This window comes from Canis lupus, chromosome 21 (assembly GCF_011100685.1).
Source record: "Canis lupus familiaris isolate Mischka breed German Shepherd chromosome 21, alternate assembly UU_Cfam_GSD_1.0, whole genome shotgun sequence".
In the NCBI taxonomy this organism is placed as follows: domain Eukaryota; kingdom Metazoa; phylum Chordata; class Mammalia; order Carnivora; family Canidae; genus Canis; species Canis lupus.
In genome coordinates, this window is record NC_049242.1 from 28,617,144 (window position 1) to 28,638,545 (window position 21,402).

Genomic DNA, 21,402 nt, shown 5'->3' on the forward strand with positions numbered 1-21,402 from the left:
ATACAGTAACATGTTTCTTATATCAAATAGAAACTAAATACAGCACCAAAAAGCTCTGAGATTATACAAATAGCAGCCAAGACAGGCCCCCTACTTGGGGTTTTAACATGCCCCTACTCACTCTCAACAATCTTCTTGAATTTCACAAGAATATGTCCATTCATTCCCTTATTCTAGAGACACTATTCAACTCAAGAGTCTACTTTCTCTTCCTAGAAGTAACTGCCCCTTGAACCCACTCTTATCCTGCAGAATCTTAGGAGTCTCTTCTCTATCCTCCCAAACTCCTTATCTCCAGTAACCCCCTTTCCTGTAGGAGTGCTTTCTTTTAGCTGAATCAACATAAAAGGTACAGACAGAGAGAGAAGACAAGGATTTTCATTACAGAGCACAATTTTTATTTTATTTTTATCATCTAGGCAAGGCACTGTGCCTGTCTTCAGGAGATGGACTCTGGCAATACCGACATAATTGGACCAGCACCTAGTGGTACTTGTGTGCCAGAGCATTAGCCACAGCAGTTGTCAGCTTCTGCCACGCAGCCTGTGTTTGGGGAGTAAACTCCTTGCTGAAGTGAGTTGCCAAGACAATCAATATCATGTTGCCTAGAAGCTGGGGAGAGAGGAGAGGTAAAAAGAAAATAGTACCTAGTGAACGGAAAGCCTCAAGCTGGCCGCATCTATTTTCTTCCTAATAAGAGATGGAGGAACTTCCAATGCTGGGCTCCCACAAAAGTTTAATATGCTGGACATTGGCATCAATATGACCCCCAGCCCTGTACACTCCATTACGTTCTATCCTCTCATTTGGCCTGCCAACTTCTGACCCCAGAACATTGCCATGGATGGCTTCTCTTTTCTAGAGACTCTGACTTCTTTAAAAGTAGGAATGTAGGACTGCAAGGGGCCTTAATATGTATAATCTATGTCCCTAGATAATACATTCATTCAAATTGTTTGGACATTCACATGACAAAGAATCTTGTGCCACGTATATAAGAGAATTTCATCACTAATAAAGAGGGGGGGTCACAATCGTTCATTGAAAAGATTGCTCTTATTTTGTCTTGCTTAGTCCTGGTTTTAAATTTAAGAATCATGCAGAGATGTATTCATCATTTTTAGAGAAAATATCAGTTAAGATGTCCTTCCTCTAATTGTATTCTCCTGACCAAAGCCATTTAACTCCATTTTAGCCAGTGTTCTTCACATATGTATCTTTTCAGAAATGTAAGATGGCCAGTGACCTTCGCTGGTCATAGTAATTACCCTATTGAGTCCTACCTATGACCTTTGGGCCAACCTAACTACCAAAATCAAGCCCTTCCTTGGGATACAACATCCCAAAAAAAATGCCTTTATAGGATCAGATTTAGGTACCTGTTTTTCCTAACATATCCACAGTACAAATACCTAGGATGAAAGAACAAAGCACAGGCATGCCCAGAACTCACCTTGAAGTTCTCCGGATCCACATGCAGCTTGTCACAGTGCAGTTCACTTAGCTCAGCAAAGGTGTCCTTGAGGTCATCCATATGTTTAATAGCATTTCCAAAGGAAGTCAGCACCTTCTTGCCATGGGCCTTGACCTTGGGGTTGCCCATTATTGCAGACTCAGAGGACAAATTGCCAAAATTGTCAAAGAACCTCTGGGTCCATGGATAAACAACCAGGAGCCTATGGGATGATCACAGTCACAGACCAGATGGGAAGTCAGAGTATGTAGGAAACCTGACCAAACACCTTTCAGGAATATTTTCTGCCTTTTTGCCCCCCTCCAGTGCCTACCTTCCCAGGACCTCGCCTCCAACCAACTCCACATTCACCCTGGCCCACAGGCTAATAACAGCAGCCTTCTCCTCAGCAGTAAAATGCACCATGGTGTCTGGGAACTTGCTGGTGATCACTAAAGTGCCAGAAACAAGTCTGTACTGCCACTTCTCTGCGTGGCCTTTTATTCCTCATTTCTAGTTTCAGGGCCCTTGCTTCTCCCAGTGAAATGAGACCATTGGTCAAGAGTGGGTTGTCACCACCAGGGGTGGGGTTTGGACAAGGGAGGGTCAGCAGGATGGACATTTGGGTCTCTGATAGCGTTGGGTGGCTCTATCAGGGGGATTCTACCGTCCTTTCTCCACCATCTACTATGCATTTCATATCTCAAGCTCCCCACCCCATTATTCCTGAGGTGACCTTGTAGTCTGATCATGAGGCATAACTAGAATTAAGAGAGGTAAGAATTAGAAATCTGTTGGGCATTGTGTCAGGTGTTTACAAAGTATTATTCTGTTGTTCACCTTGGGTATAAAAGAAGCCATAGTTTTTCTTGGTCACCAGTTTTTCTAAAACTTAGATGAAGCTCATAATTTTATAGTTCTTGTAAAAAGAAATATATAAAGTAATCTAGCATCAGCTCAGAAACAGGATAGGTAAAAGCTGAGTAACTTAGAGAACTATTACTCAATCATTGTTGAGTTTTATTAAAATAAATATACTTGCTTAAGTACATTTTTTTCACCCTGATTACATGGCAGTGTCTCTGGCCAATACCAGGTATCCACTCATTTGTTTCAGAAACTCACAATTGAGTATTGGGAAAAATTACATATTTAATGGAAAGAATATTAGATGCTGTGGCAATAGCTGCCAATTAAGGCAGTTGTCTCTGGCATTTGTTGTACCCAAACTCCCTTCTTGTTCTTAAATATTCTTAATATCTAATGAGGCACAGACAATCTTCACTGACAGTATTCCAACACTACTGTCCTTATATCCTAAGGTACTTTGGTCTCATGCATCTCCAACAAGTATTTATAGATCAAGACAAGTCACACTTCTGGAGAGAGGAAATGGCTATTTTATTTTTCTCTCAGAGTTTATTGCTCCCACATTTTGAGCTCTAGGAAGCTAGTTTATTTGTTTCTCCCTAGGACCAATCACACACACACACACAAAATTTACAGTTCAAGATTTCCATGTATATTTACAAAGGAACCCTAAAATGTAAAGAGCTCAACTCAATATATTAGTGTTGAATTTCTGCTATTGGAAAAGAAATCCTTTGTCTATTTGGTATAGCCATAACTTTTATCAATTTATCTTGGAAAAATTTTACATTTAAAAGTGGATAAGAATTGCTTAGGTACCAGAAGCTAGGTTACCAGCACAGACTTGATTTTCTGTGAGCTCTCAATCCCAGGCTATGTTGACGTGAAACACTTTGGTACAGAGATATAAAGAAAAAAGTGTGAATCCATCCCAAAAAGATTTCTTCAGAAGAATAAGTCAATGAAATGAAAGAAAAGCAAGGAAAGGTTGATCAAAGCCAGGAATCCCATCTCCGCTCAGCAGTGGGCATAGTCTGAGGGAATGGTTCAGGGTCCATGCTCTCTGATGGTCCTGGTGCTCATTTCCTCGGGTGTGTGCACACTGCAGCTCAGGGACATTTACAACTCTGAATGTTAGTTAACAGCTTCCCATCTTCCCCACAAACAAGATAGTGATTCTAGAATTACCTTTAACTCATTCTTCTCTCACTTTCTCAAAACAATTACTTTCCAAGACTTTTTGATTTCTTTCCTTCATAGCTGTCCCACACTTCCACTTGATTCCATGCTCACTGTTCCCAGTGTTATCTGGAAGCTTATCACATCAATGTTAGATCATCTCACAGTCATCTAACAGTTTTACAGTCATTCATCACATATTTAAAAGGTAAATATCTACTGATGCCCATCATGACATGCATTGTTCTAAAATCTGGGAATCTTGGAAAAACAAAACAGTGCATCATCATGCTCACATTTCAGGGGGCAGAGAAAACTAACACTAATAATTATACAAATCAGTGGTGCCTGGGTGGCTCAGCGGTTGGGCATCTGCCTTTGGCTCAGGGTGTGATCCCGGAGTCCAGGGGTCGATTCCCGCATCGGGCGCTCTGCATGGAGCCTGCTTCTCCCTCTGCCTGTGTCTCTGCTTCTCTCTCTCTCTCTCTCTGTCTCTCATGAATAAATAAATACAATCTTTTAAAAAAATAAACAAATCAATGAAGAAGAGGAATACAGGTGGGTGTTATATGACAAGAAAATGCACCTGATGACATGGTAGCAAACGGTCACAAGAAAAAATAAGGATAGAGGTCCTGAAGGAAGTTACATTTGAAGTGAGACCTTAATGACAAGATAGAACCAGGCAGATGTCATTGGAGAAACAAGTTCCCAGAAGCAGGGAAGGACAGGTGCCAAACTCAGAGCCTGGAGAGAAAGGGAAGAAGAAAGAAAGAAAAACCACAAATACCCACCATTTGCTTCAACGCGGATGGGACTGGAAGGTATTATGCTGAGTGAAATAAGTCAATCGGAGAAGGACAAACATTATATGTTCTCATTCATTTGGGGAATAGAAATAATAGTGAAAGGGAATAGAAGGGAAAGGAGAAGAAGTGTGTGGGAAATATCAGAAAGGGAGACAGAACATGAAGACTCCTAACTCTGGGAAAGGAACTAGGGGTGGTGGAAGGGGAGGAGGGCGGGGGGTGGGGGTGAGTGGGTGACAGGCACTGAGGGGGCACTTGACGGGATGAGCACTGGGTGTTATCCTGTATGTTGGCAAATTGAACACCAATAAAAAATAAATTTATTATAAAAAAATTAAAAGAAAGAAAAACCAAACTTGACATTTCATTTAGGGAAAGGCATTACAAGGTCTGAGAGAGAGAGAGAGAGAGATGTTAAGGGAAGAGTGGGAGGGAGCGGAGTTCAAGAGATTGGCCCCAGGCTTCACTGTTTGGGCACATGAGGGTAGATGAGTATTTCTATTTCTCTAATGGGAAACCATTAGAGATTTGTAAACCGGGCATCAGCATGATCACTTATCTACTCAGCACCTACAGCCAAGTTAACTTTCTAACTGTTCTGTTTATCACATTACAGCCTTGTTTATAACCCGGAATTAACTTCCAGCCGAACAAATGTTCCTGTGATCTATCCTCCCCAACTGCTCCATGCAATTTTTTTCCTTTCTTTTTTTGATCTTGCAGAGCTCCTCTGCTACACTAAGCCTCCTTCTCAGACTATTCTGGTTCATCTTTCCACCTAAATCCCCACCTCTCTGAGCACTTTACAGGGACCTCCCTGCTCTGAAACATGGTAGCAAATCTGCCCTCTGGGCATGATCTACCCTGATGGCATGTAATCAATCAATGTACCATTCCCCAGTGGCTCTGACCTCTTAAACCACAAAGTTCTTCTGTAAAGCTCAAGGCCAATTCTTTTGAGTTGATTTCAAAAAGAGTCATCCCCAGCTCATACCCCCGACCCCTCCCATCCCTAATCTATTCTCACAAGGGCTTGTGACAAACGAGCTGCTTTTAGAAAACACTTCCCTCTTATCAGGAGAATGTAACTACAGCCCTTGCCTGGAACTTGTCCTTTTAAGACTGGGGTTAATTTTCCTCCAAAGAATCCCCACGCTGGTACTCAACCTCCATCCAGACCCTTGGTCTTCACCAGTGTCTTCACTCAGGCCCATATAACGCTCTGGTTTGGAGGAACTCTAGTCCCATGACACCAATCCTCTCTCATCAGAACCCACTCGTGTCTTCAGCTTTAACGTAAAGAGCCCCCAAGTGTATGTTCTCCCCAAGTGTATATCCCAGTCACACATTCCTTTCATTACCTATTGTGTTTTATTTTCTTGCCAAAATCTTTACTTCATACAAAAATTGAATGGGGAGATTACACACACACACACACACACACACACACACACACACACACAAATACATACACATACATACACATACATTGCCCCACAGGCTTGCAATGATGTCCTTCTCCTCAGGTATATAGTGAACTATGGTGTCTGGTTTGGGAGCTTACTGGTAATGACAGATGTGTCAAAAATAGGTATTTCCTACTGCTACAATGTGTGACCTGTTAATCGTTGTGCCTGAGTTACTATCCCCTTACTTCCCCTCATTCCATGGCTATTGATTAAAACTAGACTCAAAATATCGTTATGGTATTTAGGCACAGAAAAGGTTTACAGTAACTTACATCTGTGGCAGCATCTTAGAGTGCACCCCCCACCCTGACTGAATATGTGCTATTCCGTGTTCAACTCAATTGTGCAAAATTTCTCTATTCACTTTTTCTTTTAGCTACTCTTTCTTCACCCCACAGTAGAAAATTTCAGTACTCCTTGCCAGTCTTCCCTACAATTCTTGTCATGATCCCTAGATACGTCCTTAGATTAAAGTTGAAGCATGGGCAAAAATCTGGAAAGTTCAGAGATTTTATTTCCCACTGTACATGTGTGTTCTGGCCAGGAGCCCAGGGTTCTGGTTTGCTGCTCTTCCATCTCAGTGAAAACAATGGTAGATGGTTCATTGGCAGGTAGTGCTGACTTGAAAGAGCCAATGCTGATAAATGCTGGGTCCACTTTTCAGCTGGTCTTAGTCCAAGAATTTACATCAGGAAGCACTTTTTTGCTTTATCTCATGTGTTATAAAGCAACTCAAAATGGGCAAAGATTCTTTATTCTTTGACTAATAGTCCTCATAGTCATTGCTATAGCATCACTGCACTTTAGATTACTTTATCTCTAATTCACTACAGTTTTTTTACAGGACACGTTTCCAATGGGACAGAGTCAGAGTTCATACTAATTTTTTTTTTCTCTGAAAGAGATGCATGATCTCAGATGGTAATCTGATCAGGAGTCTTGAAGCTTCATAAATCTGGCTTGATTATTTGTCCCTGAAACTGGAGACCTGCTGATTGAATGAAAATGCAGATCAAGAAGTTACCCGTGAACTTAATTCAAGGAAATCTCTATCTTCAAATTATTTTTCTCCTAACATAACAGATTGTCTGAAATTCAAGCTTAGGAAAAGTTTAAAGGCCAGGAAAATGAAATTTATCAATAATTCAATAGGTATTTTAGAGTTGTAAGCAAACATTTGTGAATTCTTAAATTGGAGATGGGAGCATTTCTGTTGGAATAAGTGTATAGGGCACAGAGCCTAATGTAAACTCTTATGAGAGTGTCTTCAGGAATGAAGCTTTGTGGGTTGAGTGTAGACAGACTACATCTGATGTATTCAGTGCAGAGCCTCTCTTACAAGCTTGGCTCAAAGACTGGTGTCCAAACCTCTGAAAGCCTTAATAAGTGAATGTGATTCTTCATAACTCTCTTTCAGGTTGATGGACTTCTGTGATCCCTCATGTCTGTAAACAACCTCCCCATACCCCCAGAAACACAGACAGTGAATTCAACATTTGTAATGACTGCTTCTCAATCTGCTTTTAGGGCAACTTTTCTCCAAGGCTTGCTGATTTCTCTTTGTCTGCTGTTCTACTCTCCCATCCTTCCTGCGTCGCTGTTTATTTATTTTTCATTGTTGTTTTAAAAGATTTTATTTTTTTTACCCTACGTGGGATTCAAACTCATAACCCTGAGATCAAGAGTCACATGATCCACAGATTGAGCCAGCCAGGTGCCCCCTGTGTCATTCCTTCTGACATTCCTTAAATTCTTATCCATGAAGCTGGTTCTTCACAAAAGCCCCATTGAGTGTTCTCAAATATCCTTTTAATGAATACATTGAGCTTCTATGCACCATTAATTCTTCTATGTATTAGTGATTTAAGATAAACAATTTAGAGAGGAAAAGTGCTTTCTTGGAACTATATTCTACAAAGGGGAGATACACAGAAAGAGTAAATTAATCAGCAAAATCATTTTTTATATTATTTGCTATGAATCATTTCATACATCATTTGTTATCAGGAAAATTCATACCTTGATTTAAGTGGGACACAATTATATTAACAATGATCTCTTTAAAGGGACACTATTTGAGCAGAGACCATAATGACATGAAGATTTTGCCATTCACTCTATTTTTTCTCTCAGAGTCTATTACTCCTGCATGTAGGGCTCTAGGAAATGGGCTTGTTTGTTTTTCCCTGAAGTCACTCCTTAAAAAAATAATATTAAGAATTCCCCTCCGTGTTACTTACAGGATACTCTAAAATTTAAAGAGCTCAAGGCACCTGGGTGGCTCAGCAGTTGAGTGTCTGCCTTCAAATCAAGTTGTGATCCCAGGGCCCTAGGATGGAGTTGCATATCAGGCTCCCATTAGGGAGCCTGCTTCTCCCTCTGCCTATATTTCTGCCTCTCTCTGTGTGTCTCTCATGAATAGAGTAAAATCTTTAAAAATAAATAAGTAAAATAAAATTTAAAGAACTCAATCCAATACATTAAAGCTAAATTTCTGCCATTTGAGAATTAATCCATTCAACTTGATATTGTCGAGAGGCTGTTATCTGTCCTTAGGGAAATGGTGAAGACTTAATGTGAAAGAGGAATAAGAATTTGAAGCAAAACTAAGGAGATTATTTTTAAGATGAGAGATCAGTGAAATGAAGGAAGAGAAGACACAAACTTGAGCACAGCCAAAGATTGAGACTTCCTAAATTGTGATGCTTGAAACTTTGGAAACCTGGCTTGATTATTTGCCTCTGTGGCCATTTTATTTCAGGATACCTCTATCTACAAATTAGTTTAGGCTCTAACTTCTCAGGTTGCCTGAAATTAGAATAGGTGAAATCTTTTTAGTCTTCATGACCTCATGTAAAGCCTATACCTGTTCATAGATGAGAATGACTAAAAGTCCAGGAAGATGATACTTGTTATGATATCAGTAGTAACTTTCAAGTTATAGGCATAATGATTTGTCACTTGTCTCAATTTGAGAGCACACATGGACTGGTAAAGAGGTATAAGTTACGGAGCCAGCTTTTAGTCTGTAAAATAGGAAGTCTATAAGATGAGTGTGTATATAGAGTATATATAGTATATATATACTATATATTATAGTATATAGTATATATATAGTATATATATGAGTATGTAGACCTTTGATCATATTTGATGATCCTTTGGGTTCAGTTTGTAGAATCTGGCCTTGGATTGGAGAATGATTCATTGGAGAATGATTCAGAGGCAAATTTCTAAGTCTCTGAAGACTTTAAGGAGTAAGAAAGTCTTAACTATTCCTCCTCAGATTAATGGATTTTTTATGACCCCTCGTGTCTATAGACAACATCCCCACTCTTCCAGAAACCCAAATAGTTATCCAATATCCTCTGTAACTCATGGTTTCCTCTTGCACTTTCATGGCAGTATCTTCCAAAGGCTAATTGATTTCTCCCAATCTATAGCTGTTTATCCTTCCCTTTTCCCCAAGTCATTGCTTCTGACATTGCCTAAATCCTTGCCTAAAGTTATTTCATTACGGAAACCATCTGTGGGTTTTTCAAACACTCAATCTCATGTGTTCTGAGACACTTACTTAAAATTTATTTGTTAAAAAAATCTATTTGTTGAATAATTGTTCTAAGTACTAGAGATTTAAGATAAGTGAGGCAGAGGAGAAAACTCTCTTCTTAACAATGATAACATGGATGTGGAAGATATTAAAAGTGAATAATTAAACAAATATACAAAATAATTTCAGTTACTATCATTTGCTATGAAGAAATTAATATCTGGACTTAATGTGAGAGGGAAATGATTACATCAAAATCAGTCCCTTTTGGGAAGGTAGTATTTGAGCTGGAGTGAGAATGAAAAGAAGGAATTTGCCATGGGGAGATGGTGGGATAAAATGTCTGAAAGCTGCGGAATAGGGAATCCAAAACTCTGAGGGAGATACAACAAACCCTTGGTACACTGGAAGTATGAATAATGGGCTGGTGCAGGTGACTTGTAAAGGTAAGGATGGGGATAGGCAGGAAATGTTGCCACAGGAAGCATAAACTAAAAAAACTTAGGACTTGTCTTCAGTAGTAGAGAATGAGAAGTCATTATGGATTTTCATCCTGGTAATGACATCATCTCTAAACCTCTGTATTCTTAATATTCCAAGAATATCCTGTTCATCATGACATTATTTTGCTTACATGGCTTATATTGCCTATAGACAATAATTAGTCTTTTCTTCATCTATTGAAAGTCTGAGGCGCTCCTGGGTGGCTCAGCTGGTTAAGCATCTGACTTTTGGGTTCAGCTCTGGTCCTGATCTCAGGGTCATGAGATTGAACCCATTGAGCCTCACAAGATATATGATAAGTTAGCTGATTCAATATGTACATTAAAGCAAATTGACCTTAGATCCCTGAAAAGGTTTTAAAGCTGAAGTCTGACATGTACCACAAATCTAGCTTGTTTTTTCAGAGGCACTGCTTAGCACCTCCTTTTTTCCCCTCTACAGTACATTTTTGCCATCCTGCCCTGTAAATCCCTACCCAATTGATTAAGCCTTTCCCAGAAAATTTCTTCCCCCTCCTGGCATCCACCCAGATCCTCTAGAATCCTCCCATAATGTCTATCTTTCCAAAGGAACTCTTGTTTCTTCCCATGTCTCCTAACCCTCAGTCAATGAAACTTTTCTCCTTTAACACAAGAGTAAAAAATGGAGAAGACACAATATTAATTTCCGATTACTGATTAGAATGAACTTTATTAAACAGAAGTTGTGCTCTCAAAGCTAAACCTAAGTCCCCATATGCAGGAGGAGGACACTGGGGACACAGAAGGGTACTGCTGAACTAGAAAGAGGACTCAGTGGTATTTGTGGGCCAGAGCAGTGGCAACACCAGCCACCAGTTTCTGCCAAGCGGCCTGCACATCGGGGGTGAATTCCTTGCCAAAATGAGAAGCCAGGATGATCACCAGTACATTGCCCAGGAGCTGTTAGGTGAAAGACAAAAATGACAAATAGGCATGTTGAGTAGAAGTTCTCAAAAAGAATTGCAGAAAAAATAGCTCAGACCTCTACTTCCTACCAATTCTACATTCTTAAACTGCTCCAGGAGGTATGCCTGCAAAAGCCCAAATAAGCTAGTCCTTAAATTCAATGAGTGTGAGCTTTCCATTTAACTCCCTGCCTCCCCATATTCCCATCCTCTCTACCAGGCCACCATTTTTATTTTTTTATTTGCATCTCTCCTCCCCTCTCTTATGTACCAATTGGCTAATTCCTGTAATAATGGGATCTTAGGGCTGCAGGGGTCCCCAGAGAGAGCTTATTTAAGTCTCCAATCAGTGCAAGAACAAAACTCCACTCGGTAAAAATACTGACAGGTAATTTAATATATTCTAAAGAACTTGTATATTACTTTGAGACAGTCTGTCTAAAATTTCCCCCCCAAATCTCTCTCTAAACTTTAGTCATCGAAACCACATAAAATAAGACATTTCCCCTTCCTTGAGAAAGGCCTTTATCTACCAAACACCAAATCCTATTCCTCCTTGAACAAGTCTAACATTCTCTATGATGAACATATCCAGTTCTGACAAAAGTTCTTAAAAAGATTTAAGCAAATTTTGGCTGCTACTAGCCCTTCTATAACTAGTCCTGAACCAAGTGGTCCTGGTTATGCCCACTAGAGATCTGTCCTTCTAACACCAAGTTCGACCCATAATTTCTGAAATTTCTGTTAGCTTTTCCAAAGACTCAAATTCCATTATTACCCCAGAGTGAAAAGTAATAAAAGAGCACATGAGCATTTCCTGAGCTCACCCTGAAGTTCTCGGGATCCACGTGCAGCTTGTCACAGTGCAGCTCACTAAGCTTAGCAAAGGTGCCCTTGAGATTGTCCATGTTCTTAACAGCATCTCCAAAGGAAGTCAGCACTTTCTTGCCATGGGCCTTGACCTTGGGGTTACCCATTATGGCAGAAGCAGAGGAAAGGTTGCCAAAGTTGTCAAAGAATCTCTGGGTCCAGGGGTAAACAACCAGGAGCCTATGTGACAGAACCACAGAAGATGGAAAATCAGAGACTTGCAAAAATCTTGAGGAATTTCCTGGTCAATTGGCCAGGTTCATATTCACCACCCTTTCTCATGCCTTGAAAGCCAGTGCCTACCTGCCCAGGGCCTCGCCTCCAGCATCTTCCACATTCACTTTGCCCCACAGGCTGGTGATAGCAGCCTTCTCCTCGGCACTAAAATGCACCATGATGTCAGGTCTGAGAGCTTACAGGCGATCAGAGATAGAAGCAGGTATGTGCTGCTGCTGGAAACTGTCACCTTTTATTCTTTACTGCTGACCTTCTGGCCCCTTGTTCCTCCTAGTCCTTTAAAGTCATTGGTCAAGGTTAAACTGTGTCCCTCGGGGGTGGAGTCAGATCAGGGAAGGGTCAGCAGTGAAGCATGTCCACTGAACTTGTGATAATGTGTGTTGGTTCCTGAGACAGGCTTCCTTTGTTGGTTCCTCTGTCCTAAACATGATCCTCCAAAATGACATCCATCTCTCCCTTTCTTCTTCTCCAAGAAAGACCTGCAGAAAGGAGCTAAGCCCAAGATAAGGAAAGAGTTGTAGTCAGAACAGTTTCAATATTTGGATTAAAGATGGTGATAGAGACAAGAACAGAGTCATGAAAAAAAAAAAAAAAAAAAAAAAGAACAGTTGCTGACATAGAATCTCAGCCAGTTTTCACTCACTTGAGGAGTGCATTATAACCAAGCCTCAGGTTCTTAATTTCCCAAAGGAGACAAAACACACATGTAGTTACTTCAAGAAGCTAAACAGAGTAACAAGGGATCCACAATAGGACTAAGACTTCAATCCCAAAGTACAACATCTGAGGGTAATTTCATAAAGAAGATAGATAAGATAAATTTACTTCCTGTGCTTCCCTGGAACCCTCTCTCTGTCCATTTCTCTGTGATGGAAACTGGTCACTTTGGGGAAAATTTTCCCAAGTTCTCGTCTTGATTTTCTGCTCCACTTATACTTCTTTAATCAGTGAGACAGCTGAGGAGTCTCCAACTATTTAAAACTAGGACTTGAGATCAAACTCAGAAATAGATGAATGGGTAGGTTAATTAAGCTCGAGGTTGGAATATTTTTAATGTTTGCTGCAGCCATAGGTGCCTGAGGCTTCAAATGCCTTGAGTATTCTTTTGCTTGCTTGTTTGTTTGGGTTTGTTTCTTGATGCCACTCTTGTCTTTGGGTTTTCCTGAAAATTCAGCATGAAATAGAGTCTGCACCTTGCAACTTTTTCAGTTGCAATCTGCTGTAATAGCAGCAGAGTCTGGAGTCCAACAGTCTGGAGTCCTGTGGTGTGGGGGTAGGGAATGCTGGAGGAGAAGCATTTTATAATTGTATAATTAAGTTTTAGTCTTTACTGGAACAGTGTTCCTGGACTATGACTTTTACAGTGTTTGTTAACTTTTCCCCTCCTAAGGAGGTCAGGAAAACCTCCCTGGGCTAAACTATATATATTAAAGGGTTGAAAGATAGCATATCTGTAGTTCAGTACAAGGCTATAGATTCTGATTCTGAAGTCATTCAGGTTGGTTGAGTGTAGTCTTTTACTGCCCCTAAGGCATGTTGATTCAAGCTAAATTATCTCAGATGCTCATTTTGAAGTATTTTACTTATTTCTCCTATGAAATATCATTTTTGTCTCCCTTTCCTGAATGTAAAATCCAAAGTTTAGAGATAATCTGGATAATCTTCTGGACATGATTATCCAGATAGATAAGAAAGATTAAATCATTAGAAAAGGTAAACAAGAATATTTATGAAATATAAAATTAAAAAATAATAAAATAAAAAAATGTTATGTCAAAGGCATTTAAATTTAAAAAAATTTTAAAAGGAAATTCCAAAATTCGATGAGCTAATAATAATTCCAGATTCTCGGTATTCTGTAGCATTTGTACCTTTGTAAGGTCTGTGAAGGATTTTAAGAAATTTAAGATACCTCTCTTCAGCAAGGGGAAATAAAATATTTTCTTGAATCTTTGTAGTTAATTTATGATATGTATAGATCCTGAGTCAACTATTATATCTTTAGGTGCTATCAGTGTGAATTAAATGTTATACTGTTGATAGGTAAACTAAGTCTTTAGCCCCATTACATGTTTTTCATAGTATTATCTGAGAAAAGTTACTTCAAAAATTATTCTTCACCACAAGTGAGTTCTTTTTTAATCTTTAATCTCAAAAATGGGAAATCATAGACAAGGTTTATAAACCACTGAAGGTATACAAAGCTCTTTATTAGAGAGGCTATCAGTATGCTTTCATTATGTATCTGAGTTTATATTCTCATAAGAGAAATAGATGATATTGTAAAAGCTTCTATGAGGTGTTGGATTAGCCTAAAATAAATTGGTTACTATGAGTAAGTAGCAGGAGACCCTTGTGGCTGCCATGCAGGAAGCCAGTAAACGTTTTCTGTTTATCAAAGGAATGAGAGAATAGACCACTTTGGTGTCAGGCAACATGACTGCTTTCTAAGTCCCATGCTGCCCTAGCACCATCTCTCACGAAGGTTGTAGGTGAGTCAACCAGAGTGGGGTTTTATTCTCAGGGTGATTTCTCCCAGCTGGCAGCTACAACATGGAGCTGTGGTTTGACTGGCCTCTGAGATCACTGTGCCTAAGGCATAGCTGAACATATGTGTGAATGTTAATTAAGCAAGAGGGAGAGGAAATGGAGAGCCAGAACCAGCCAGTTATTACACACATTTCTACATGATAGACCTGGAAGGTTAAAAGTTGAATCTGGCAATTTAGACAGTCATAAATTTCCCATTTCCTCTGAAATAGAGCTCTATTTTCCTGCTTTCCTTGATGCTTTTTCACCTTAAGGGAAATTACCTTCATTTATTTTGTGATTTATTTTCAAAAACAGATAATTCCTGTTTTTTTCCCATTTATTGTAAATAATATTGCCCAATGTATTCTTTGAGCTAAGAAAAAAAATAAAAAAATACTCTGAAGGAATGACACAATTATTAGATTTTCTAGTGTTTTCTAATCTTTCTGCCCCTCAGTTTACTGCACTACCATGGGTTATTGGGCCATATCCCATGGCTCTGACTCAAGACCTAAGCCATGTATGGTGATTTATAAACTTTGCTTAAGCAAGTACCTCTGAAGCATGCATAAACCCGATATTTGGATATCTACTTAGAGTTGATTCAGGTAGAGCTCTTCTGGGTATAGGGCTTAGAATCTTATACAGAGAAGTGATAGAGAAGACCCCATTTTATACTAAGATTCCATGTCTGCTACTAGAAGATTGGGAAGTCTTTGACTTGGTGACTTTTGAATTCTACAAAACATTTAATGATTTTTTTTTTTTTAACCTAGGTATGCTATCTTTAGCACTTTGGGTATTCAGTACTGAAGTTATAGCATAGCATGTTTCCTGAATAAAAAAAATTACATCTCTCTGAAAAAGGATAGATTTGAGGCTTGGTAAGTGTGCAGAGTTTAAGTGGAAGCAGTAATGGTTATAGTTGGTCCCTATCCATTAACAAAATCATCCACCCTGAGGAATTATGAGAAACTAAGACACTTTGTTTTATAGACCTACTGGCGGCAGCTAGTGATTGCTCCTCCCTGAAATCCCTTGTAACCTTTACTAATTCTAGCCCCCAGAGGATTCTTTCTAAAACCAAGTTCCCACAACCCTTATCTTACTGAGTTTGAAGCATCTGTGAGGGAACAGAATTTCTCTTAGATTCCTAGACCAACAAGCCAATGTAACACTTCCCTGTACTCCAGCCTATTCAGGCCTTATGGTCACCAATCTTTATCTTTCCCTGTTTGACTGATTTTGGTTTTGGTTTTGGTTTTATTTTTCTTTCTCCTCCTCACTCCATCCCTCTTTCCTCTCTCCTCTCTGTTCTCTTTCTACTTCTTCCTCATTCTCTTCTTCTTCTGGTTTGTTAATTCATTTGCCTTCTGGGATCTGGGGAGCTTTTATTTCATTTTGTTTTGTTTCTAATCAACAGAGGTAGGCAGATTCAGTGTTTTTCTCCTCTAGAGACTTGGGCTGGTGATAGTTGGGTGGGGTCAGAAACTGTGGGCACAGATAAGAGCTCAGCACTACACAGACTTGTGGCAAGGGAGGGAACTACCTAAAGACAGTGAGACCAGAGTGCTTCTCTTAACTGCCTTCAAAGATCCCATCCTTAGTTCCTACACAAGTCAATAAATACAAGAGATCATGGGCTTGTGTTTGAAGGTCCTTCAAGGTTAACTACTCAGAAATGCCTGATAAATATTGTGTGTGTGTGTGTGTGTGTGTGTGTGGTCACAAATATGTGAGTATTGTAAGAATATAAATGCCACAGTGACTGGAAATGTTCAAGGCCTAGGAAACTAGGGGAATAAATTACATTCTTTAAATTCACCTGAGACTAAAAGATAACTTTAGTGACAAAAAAGAGAAACTCATAGTTACCTGAAAGAGACAGAATGACTTCCAGGCCAGAAATGACTTACTTATAGTCTTATGAAATGTTCTGATATGTATAAAGAAAAGGATGCCAATCATTAGAGTTGACCCATAAGGAAAGAATAGAAAATAAAAGATCTCTTTTGTTAGCTTAGAGTCTAGAGATGTTCTGAACCTTACATAATATTTATGTTCATGCCATGGTTAGCCTTGCCATGCCCATGGATGAATGTGCCATATCTTATCCCATTGGCAAGAGGGTTACTTGGCATAACTGCCTCCAGCTGCCTTCCTTCACATAATTCGTTCCTTCTCCTTTTACCTGATTGATGTAGGGAAAGGATTTATTGTTCAATAGACATGAGTCTATTGTCCAATAGACATGAGTATTCCAGTTGTAAATCTCAATGAAGAGTAATAAGCACCATGGTTTCTATTTTCGTCTGTGTGTCTTTTATTTTGGCCAGAATAAGCCTTCAAGAGCCTATCTCAACCTATGAATGGGCTATATCCTGGAAATCAAGAACCTGATGGAGATCCTACTTGCTGGGGTCTGACTAGCTCTAGCTGGCCTTCCTACTTCCAGCACTGCTCCACTGATTGCTTTGCTTTGTATGCATACACAAGTGTGTATGTGTCTATATTCTCTGTACTTCTAGTTTTATGGGTGTTTGACCATTCATTCAACACTGCAAAAGTGCTAAGAATGCAGAAGTGAGAAAAACAAAGTCCCAGATCAACACTCATTTATGTATAACTTTGGTTAATTAATATTGGCAGAATGTGTTGCTTCCATGCCCACTTCTCCATCACAACAGCTGTTATTTTGCAGTAAAAGTCATCTGTTTATCTGAATGACTACCCACCCCCACTGGAAAAGATGAATTACTTGAGCCCAGTGACATTGCTTCATCTACACTTATTCACATTGGTAAACTAGAGTCTAACATAGAACCTGTTATGGGATATGCACTTGGGATATGTTTGCTGAATGAATACATGAATGACTTGTTCAACTCACATTTTGCAACCCAAATTATCTCCCATTCCCACAGATGTGATCTTATACTTTGGCATCAAATTTCTAATCCTCATGTCCTTTACTCTTTACCTATAGGGTAATACTGAAACATCTTGGTGTGGAATGAAAATGTCTTATCATGTTAGCTCCTGATCCATCTGCAGCCTCTTACTTGAATACCATAAGAGGATACAGAGTTTCTGGTCCTACGTTATTTCTCTTCACATCCGTATCTCCTACTGTACTGTCTGGCACAGACCAATGATGAGAACAATAATAATGATGATAGTGGTCATTTCTTCAGTATGTGGTCTGCTTCAGGCATTGTTTTTAAGATTTACTTATTTATTTGAGAGAGAGAGAGAGCGAGAGAATATGCATGAGTAGGAGGGAGGGGTGAAGGGAGAGTGAGAAAGAATACTGAGCACAGAGCCTGATGCAGGGCTCAATCTCACAACCCTAAGATCATGACTTGTGTCACAATCAAGAGTCTATGTGCTCACTTCAGCAGCACATATACTAAAACCAAAAGTCTGAGGCTTAATCAACTAAGCCACTTATGTGCCCCTGTTTCAGGCATTTTTAGATAATTTATATGTGACATTCCATTGCCAACAGAACAAACAGATGATCTAAGTATAATCACTATTCCCACGTCATGTATGATAAAAAATGGTGAATTTTAAATTTTCCCAAGAATACAAACCAAGAATGCCTTACTCCTTAACCCTTTGCCCCCAACCATCGAGTTGTATCTCCTTATTCGTATTATGAGGAATGAACAATTCTCTGATTCTTTCATTAACTTTAAGGTTCAGTCCAATAGTACCCTTTTAAGCATGTCTCTCAACCCAAGCTAGTCTCTCTAATTCCATATCCCAATTTTTTCTGTCCTTTTTTCCATGAATTTTATTGAAATGACTCATATTCCAGTCCTTTTCTCAGTTATTACACAAATAACTCACTCACTGTGTTTTACTGTCTCTATAAACATTCTTTAGGTAGATTTTCTTTCTTCATGTCTGCACATATATTAGACATGTGTCATGTCACTCTAACTCTACTTCTGTACTTGAGTCAAGAAGGAAATTTTAACATAGCATAACTAAATCTTCTTTATGTGCTCCTACCAGAGCCAACAAGACTGACAAGGAGTCACTCATTCACCAAAAAAGACCAACAACTATGCCACGTATGTACTAGAGCCAGTAATGGTCCCTGGAAATCCAGAACCAACACAGCTTGGGACTTCAAGAAGCTCAATGTCAGAAATTAATCAAATGTTTATCTGAAAATTCTTGATGGGTCAGTTGAATTACTCTGTCTCCCATTTAAATTTTTTTCCCAATTGTGTCTGACACATTCAGTACACATTTCTGAAACATCTTTTTGCCACTACTAACTCCTATAGAAGCCCACTTCAATGTCATTCCATTGGATACCTCTTTGATCCTGTAACATCCTGATTTTTCTCTCTCCAGGCACTGCATCATGGATTTCACCTCTTTGTAGTCTTTGACAGTTACCAGCACATGGAAATCCTGTTGGTTTTCTTCAAGGAATGTTTCTTCCCTATTGGACTTGGAATTTATTACATTTTCCCAATGAGAGTAGCAGCACCAAGACTGAATTGAAATGTGTCCTTAAATTTGAGGGGTCCCACGGGGCATTTGCAGTTGGACCCAACCCAACAGGTGAGCATGTACCCTCTAAGAGCACTGGCTCTTGGTCACTTGAATATCTAGACTCCCCCAAGATGGTGAGTAATCATTTCCTTTTCCTCTGTCTCATGCCTTCCTCTTTCATACCCACACTTCAGTCCATGTCTACAAGATTTGGCAAAGTAGGTGTTCAGTGTGTGGGATCTTAGAAAGGTGAGGGCTGAAAAAATTCTTAGCCATCCAGTTCTGCCACATTTTTACAGGAGGAAACTAAGATTCTGCTCTGGGTCATTAGAAATGAGTGAAAATATCAGTGAGGGTGATAAAACATGAGAGACACCTAACTCTGGGAAATGAACAAGGGGTAGTGGAAGGGAAGGTGAGCGAGGGGTTGGGGTGACTGGGTGATGGGCGCTAAGGGGGGCACTTGGGATGAGCACTGGGTGTTATGCTATATGTTGGCAAATTGAACTCCAATAGAAAGAAAGAAAGAAAAGAAAGAAAGAAGAAAGAAAGAAAGAAAGAAAGAAAGAAAGAAAGAAAGAAAGAAAGAAAGAGTTGGCCACACAACTAGCAAAGGTGTTTCAAATTACTCTGATAGAATTAGATTAATAGCTATATATTTTAAGAACTAAAAATCCATATGCATGTACTAATAAGGGATTTTTTCTACTTCATGGTATGAAGGACAATGTACAAGATTAATATTTGATGAGCAATGACTGTTCATGCTATGGCATCTATGAAACCATCAGAAATAATTTTTTAAATCAAAAGAGAATGTATTTTAGATGTCACATTCTGCCAAGGGATCCCTTTCTCTTCATCCTGCTGGTTGGGGTGGAGTTATAGTCACTCAGCACCTACTCCTTTTCTTGCCATCTGTCCTGTAAGATTTCTGCTGGGGAAGCAGATAGCAGGCATCACTCAAGGCTGAAAACATCTGTCCACACACCCTAAACCTTGGTGTGACTCAGCATGACTCAGCATGACTGTTGGGCAGTGGGGACCCAGATCCTGACCTAGAAGACTATGCAGACCAAGGAGATAGGGACCAGGGTATTGACTCAGACTGGGGTGCTGGGAGAAATGCCTTTTTTTGCACTATGGGAAGGCAGTAGTGGAGGCTTAGACAAAAATGGAATATGAATTAATGGAAAAATGAAGCTTATTTAATCAGAAACAAGATGGCTGGAGGGGATAGAGAAGGCTGGCCTTGTAGAAAGTAAAGCCATTCAGTAAATGTTTTCAAAGTACCTGCTAGTACTAGACACTAATTTCAGTCTTTGAATTATAAACAAGGCATGCATCTTGCCTTCTAGGAGTCCTGGTCAAAAACAATAGTTAAATATAATATAGTGTTACACTATTTCCTATACTTGTTAGCATTATGTATGTGAGGATTATGACTCTCTAGGTGTGGTTCCTTTCAGAGAGTAAGTAATGGACTACAAGATTTTGTAGAATTAAGGAAGTGCAAGATGAGCCTTGAGAAATGAACATGAATTTTTCATGATGGTGAATACCTGTCCCTCATCTCCTTTCGAGCAAGCTGCATGGAACTAACTAAAACACATTGAGACAGAGTAACTTCATCTTAGAGAGGAACCCCAGTGGTGCATGGTCAGGGAAGGAGACTTCATCACTCATTAAAAGGCTCTACCTTCTTCCCCTGTTCTATGTCATAGGCTTCATATGTTTACTGGAGTCAGGAAATCACAAAAAGGAATAGGGTGTCAGGTGCCATCTGTATCCTTAGTAAATAGGGCAGTCAATATTTTAGCCAAATGTTGCCATGGAGGATTGAGAAGAACTCAGTGACACCAATACCACCTACTTCTTAGGTAACCTTGGGCAATTTGCATAATAATGTCTCCATGTCTTTGAACTATAAGGTGATAAAATTACTTAGTTCCTAAGGCTGTCATGAGGATTAATTTAGTTTCTGGCATAGAGATAGGGATGTAGTTATATGCTCACTTAGTATTATCTGTTGTTATAATGCTATAATTAGTATATACATAAAACTATTAGGGTCACATCTTACTCTCAAAAGATGATTGGAAGTACAGATATTTTGAAGGTATTCTATTTCTTTTCTTTTACTTTTAGTTTTAAAATAAAATTGAGTATATTTTAAGTACAATTGTGTATATTTATTATAAAATTGTGTATATACATATATATGATTTGATATACATATATGTAGTGAAATGATTACTGCAGTCAAGTTAACTAACCTATCTTTTCCTCAGTTACCTTTTTCCTTTTCTTTAGTGTGTGATGAGATCACCTGAAACACTCTCAGCAGATTGCCAGTATTCAATACTTATCACTAACTGTATACATCATGCTGTACATTAGAGCTCCAGATTTTTTCACCCTATATAACTACAACTTCATACCATTTAACCTACATCTCCTCATTTCCCCTACCTCCAAGCCCAGTAAAT

At 39.2% G+C, this 21,402-nt stretch overlaps 2 protein-coding genes across 3 annotated transcripts; both read right to left on the reverse strand.

The window, feature by feature from the left end:
* Positions 1-483: 483 nt before the first annotated feature.
* On the reverse strand, positions 484-1,882 carry LOC485255 (hemoglobin subunit epsilon-2). The gene is made up of 3 exons (XM_038568847.1): positions 1,788-1,882; positions 1,454-1,676; positions 484-612 (listed from the first exon to the last, which is right to left on the reverse strand). Exons 1-3 carry the CDS (start codon positions 1,877-1,879, stop codon positions 484-486), a joined length of 444 nt encoding a protein of 147 aa, XP_038424775.1. The 5' UTR covers positions 1,880-1,882.
* An 8,625-nt stretch (positions 1,883-10,507) lies between these two features.
* On the reverse strand, positions 10,508-17,655 carry HBE1 (hemoglobin subunit epsilon 1). Of its 2 annotated transcripts, none has more exons than XM_038568848.1 (4): positions 17,482-17,655; positions 11,933-12,358; positions 11,587-11,809; positions 10,508-10,754 (listed from the first exon to the last, which is right to left on the reverse strand). In XM_038568848.1, the coding sequence occupies exons 2-4, from the start codon at positions 12,022-12,024 to the stop codon at positions 10,626-10,628; spliced, it is 444 nt and encodes a 147-aa protein (XP_038424776.1). In that variant the 5' UTR covers positions 12,025-12,358; positions 17,482-17,655; the 3' UTR covers positions 10,508-10,625. The 2 variants fall into 2 exon arrangements, with proteins under 2 accessions (XP_038424776.1, XP_038424777.1); XM_038568849.1 differs by lacking the exon at positions 17,482-17,655 and adding an exon at positions 16,274-16,339.
* Between the last annotated feature and the right edge of the window lie 3,747 nt (positions 17,656-21,402).

Coding starts and splice junctions, on each gene's coding strand:
- LOC485255 (XM_038568847.1), bottom strand. CDS start 1,879: ATGGTGCATTTTACTGCTGAGGAGAAGGCTGCTGTTATTAGCCTGTGG. Junction 1,677..1,787: donor GGAGGCGAGGTCCTGGGAAG/GTAGGCACTGGA, acceptor ATCATCCCATAG/GCTCCTGGTTGTTTATCCAT. Junction 613..1,453: donor TGGATCCGGAGAACTTCAAG/GTGAGTTCTGGG, acceptor CTCTCTCCCCAG/CTTCTAGGCAACATGATATT.
- HBE1 (XM_038568848.1), bottom strand. CDS start 12,024: ATGGTGCATTTTAGTGCCGAGGAGAAGGCTGCTATCACCAGCCTGTGG. Junction 11,810..11,932: donor GGAGGCGAGGCCCTGGGCAG/GTAGGCACTGGC, acceptor TCTGTCACATAG/GCTCCTGGTTGTTTACCCCT. Junction 10,755..11,586: donor TGGATCCCGAGAACTTCAGG/GTGAGCTCAGGA, acceptor TTCACCTAACAG/CTCCTGGGCAATGTACTGGT.